Source organism: Limulus polyphemus, unplaced genomic scaffold, assembly GCF_000517525.1.
Source record: "Limulus polyphemus unplaced genomic scaffold, Limulus_polyphemus-2.1.2 Scaffold5264, whole genome shotgun sequence".
Classification (NCBI taxonomy): domain Eukaryota; kingdom Metazoa; phylum Arthropoda; class Merostomata; order Xiphosura; family Limulidae; genus Limulus; species Limulus polyphemus.
In genome coordinates, this window is record NW_013670874.1 from 18,655 (window position 1) to 22,236 (window position 3,582).

General features: G+C 32.5%; 1 protein-coding gene across 1 annotated transcript in view; it reads left to right on the forward strand.

Annotated features, from left to right (window-relative positions):
- Nucleotides 1–3,582, forward strand: part of LOC106472346 (trafficking protein particle complex subunit 5-like) — a 19,298-nt gene that overhangs the window by 4,072 nt on the left and 11,644 nt on the right. Inside the window, exon 3 of the mRNA XM_013932983.2 lies at nucleotides 1,479–1,605. Within this exon, the coding sequence (XP_013788437.1) occupies nucleotides 1,479–1,605 (127 nt within the window). The remainder of the gene's footprint in view (nucleotides 1–1,478; nucleotides 1,606–3,582) is intronic.

The window sequence follows — 3,582 nt, forward strand, 5'->3', positions numbered from 1 at the left end:
AAATGTTTTGTTTTGATATATAAGTTGTTCAGGTTTTTTCATGTAAAAAAAAGTGACATTAATTTCTTAATGACCTAATATATTAAGCAATTATGCCAATCAAATCTATTGTATCTAACATTGGAATGCACAGTTATAATAAATGGGGAATCCGGTAACGTAGGGATTTTATTCTCCATCTAAAGTCTAGATGGATTAGTCTGCTACGTGATCATTAGCCAATCAAGTGATATGTCCACTTCCATCCCTATCTTGTTTGGTTTCTTTTTTTCAAGTTCAGTAGCCAGTCCTACATAGCGACAATTTTTTTCCTAATACTTGTCCTACTAGTAACACTACTTTGTACGTAACATAGGAACAAACCGTTATAAATTATCTAGTTTCTTGAGTAAGTTGTTATTTCCATCTACAAAGAATGACCTCACAGTCAAAGATTCCTGTGATTACTCTAATTTCATCAAATCAATAAAATTTGATCAATCTGAATACATCACCAGTTTTAATATTGAGTCCTTATACACTAACGTTCTGCTTGATGAAGTAATTAGATTAGATAGTGATTTATTATTTCCTGATGACGCTAAAGTTAATAGCTTAACTAAAAAATCAATTCAGGAAACTACTTGAAATTACAACCAAAGAATCACATTTTGTGTTTAATAATAGTAATACATATGATGAAATTAATGGTGTGGCCATGGATTTACTACTTGCTCCCATATCAGCTAATTTATTTTTGTCTTATCACGAACTTAATTAGTAACAGTTCTGTCCATCCAGATTTAAGCCTTTAGTTTATAAGAGATACGTTGATGACAAATGGACATTAATAAAAAATAAGTGCTCCTGGTTTATAGCTCAACACCAAAGCCGAACAACCAGCTAATAACTATGATAAACTTATCATGCCTGGGATAGGCAAAGAATGAAAACATTGTCGAACAATCAAATGTCAATTTACTAATCTATCCATTATCATGGTGTGTTTTTCCATAAATGTTGTTCTTGCAAACATTAAAAAAAATTGACTATTTTACAACTATTCTGAACATTCATATTTATGGCTGGATTATGAACTAACAATAAGGTGCCAGTGCCTATTGTTGGTTACCAGCTAAACCTACTGGTTTTTTTGTCAGCTGACCATTGCCAACTTTAATCCCTGAAGGTGTGTTTTTACTGAATAAGATTTGTTTTGAAATAATAGTATAGTTAAAAAAGAAAAGTTAACATTGCTTACAGAATAAATTAATTTTTTTTATAAGATATATGATGTAACAGGATTATCAATATAATACGCCTGTAGAAGCTTTGATCACTGCATTTATCGGTTAATTAAAAAATTTTATTTTGTGTGATCTTTTACAACCTTAGGCTTGTGGTTATGCAAGCAGAACTTTGTTGTAGGTGGAAACAACACATATATATCTCTCAGTAAATGTAATTATTGTTAAAATAGCTTTTCTTTAATTCACCAGGTTGTCAGATCTAGGTTACCATGTTGGTCAACGGATGGTAGACCTTTTGTTTGTGAGAGAGAGAAATTTCAAGAGAGAAACCAAACTTCTCAATATGTTGGTGTTTATTAAGTCAGTCATGTGGAGGGTAAGGTCTGTTTACTCCGTTATATATATATATAGTTTATTTTTACTCAAGTGTTTAATTTTCAACTTGTGTCTACTACGTCTCACATTCCTTGAATGTGTTCAAGGATTGCACGTGTGATCCATGGATAATTTAGGTTTCCCTCCCACTGATGTAGAGGGGGAAGGTTTGTTTTCATTGTGTTAGAAGGTTTCTACTGGAATCAACTTTTGTCGTGGGTAAGTTTTGCTTTATACGTGATAGCGGAATTAGCAGTTTACTACTTTTGATCAACTCTGTAAAGGATTAATAGTGCTTGAATTATAACTAATGTAATTTGCATACTGTCTAGAAACAAAGCATTTACTTCCCAGAGTTTTATCATTTGATGGGTGAGCAGTGATCCATTAGCAGCAAGGATAACTTGGCACTAGTCAGCCATATGATGAATATCTTATTCATACTATATGGAAACAAAAGAGTTGTTTATGTGTAGAAGTTGGAAAACTATCATAAGTTACCCTTTCATACTGTAGAAAAAAAACAACATATCTTTAAAAAAATTTTGTGCAGGTGTTTGATAATTAGCTGAAATTTTTATAAACAGGGTATGAATAGTTGTAGAATTTCATTAATGTTCACTTTTGGATAGGTTACGAACCACAGTGACCATTTTATAGAGTTTGTATATGCTTGGACAGGCATGTGTTTCATTGCTTTACTGGGGTGTGGGTCATACCCAAGTAGAGGGGTGTTACAGAAGTATGTACAAGATAATATGTGCCTTCAGTTATTTTCTCGTTGAATGTATGCTAAAAAAGAATGTTGGGATAAATGTCTTCACTCTAGTTAGCTGTTCAAAATCAGTGACAAATAGACTTAGTAGTTTTTGTCATAACAAAAAAAACAGTGTGATGGTAATCTTTCGATTACTTGATTGGTTGAAATAACTGAAAATTTAATAAATGGAGGTTCTGATTTCAGTACTTTGATATTTTTATGATAGTTGATTTAATCTTAATTTTAATAAATTGATTGTTGGAATAGTTTAAAGCAGGAATAATCAGAAACGCTAATGTGTTTGATTTTAATTGATAGTAATGGATTAATTTGCGAAACACTATTTGATGTAATTGCTGCTTATAGATAATTATATTAATTAGTCGTTTAAATCATCCAGCTATAGAAATGTGTACTAACTTGGCTAGTCTAATCTACAATGGTGGGATAATGGGCAAAGAGTTTTTCCTGACTTATCGGTGTGGTACGCACACACAATTCTGTCATCTCTTGTGAATTGCAGTTGTTTATTTTCTCTCCAACCTCTTGCAGTCAGATTAGTTAAACTATAAACTGAAAATCTGGCCGGTATAGTGAAACCCTAATACTTTTTTTTTTCTGTGTGTATAGGTTCTCAAGATACGTGCATTATTTCTTCTGTTGGACATCACTGAACATGAGTACCACACATCATGTGGTAATTAATTAGTGCATCTAGCTGCTACACATGTAATTTGTTATTAGGGTCAGTCATATCGTGTATTTGATTCATTTTATATAGAAACAAAAGCAATTGGTCAGCAGAACTGACTACACGATAAGCAACAAGAGTTGTTTGTTTGATAGGTATATTATCCAAATAAAGTAGATGCATGCCAGATAGTGGATGAGCAGCGTATTCAGTTGCATCAAGAGATAAGCAACAAGAGTTGTTTGTTTGATAGGTATATCATTCAAATAAAGTAGATGCATGCCAGATAGTGGATGAGCAGTGTATTCAGTTGCATCAAGAGATAAGCAACAAGAGTTGTTTGTTTGATAGGTATATTATCCAAATAAAGTAGATGCATACCAGATAGGGGATGAGCAGTGTATTCAGTTGCATCAAGAGATAAGCAACAAGAGTTGTTTGTTTGATAGGTATATCATCTCCAATAAAGTAGATGCATACCAGATAGTGGATGAGCAGTGTATTCAGTTGCATCAAGAGATAAGCAA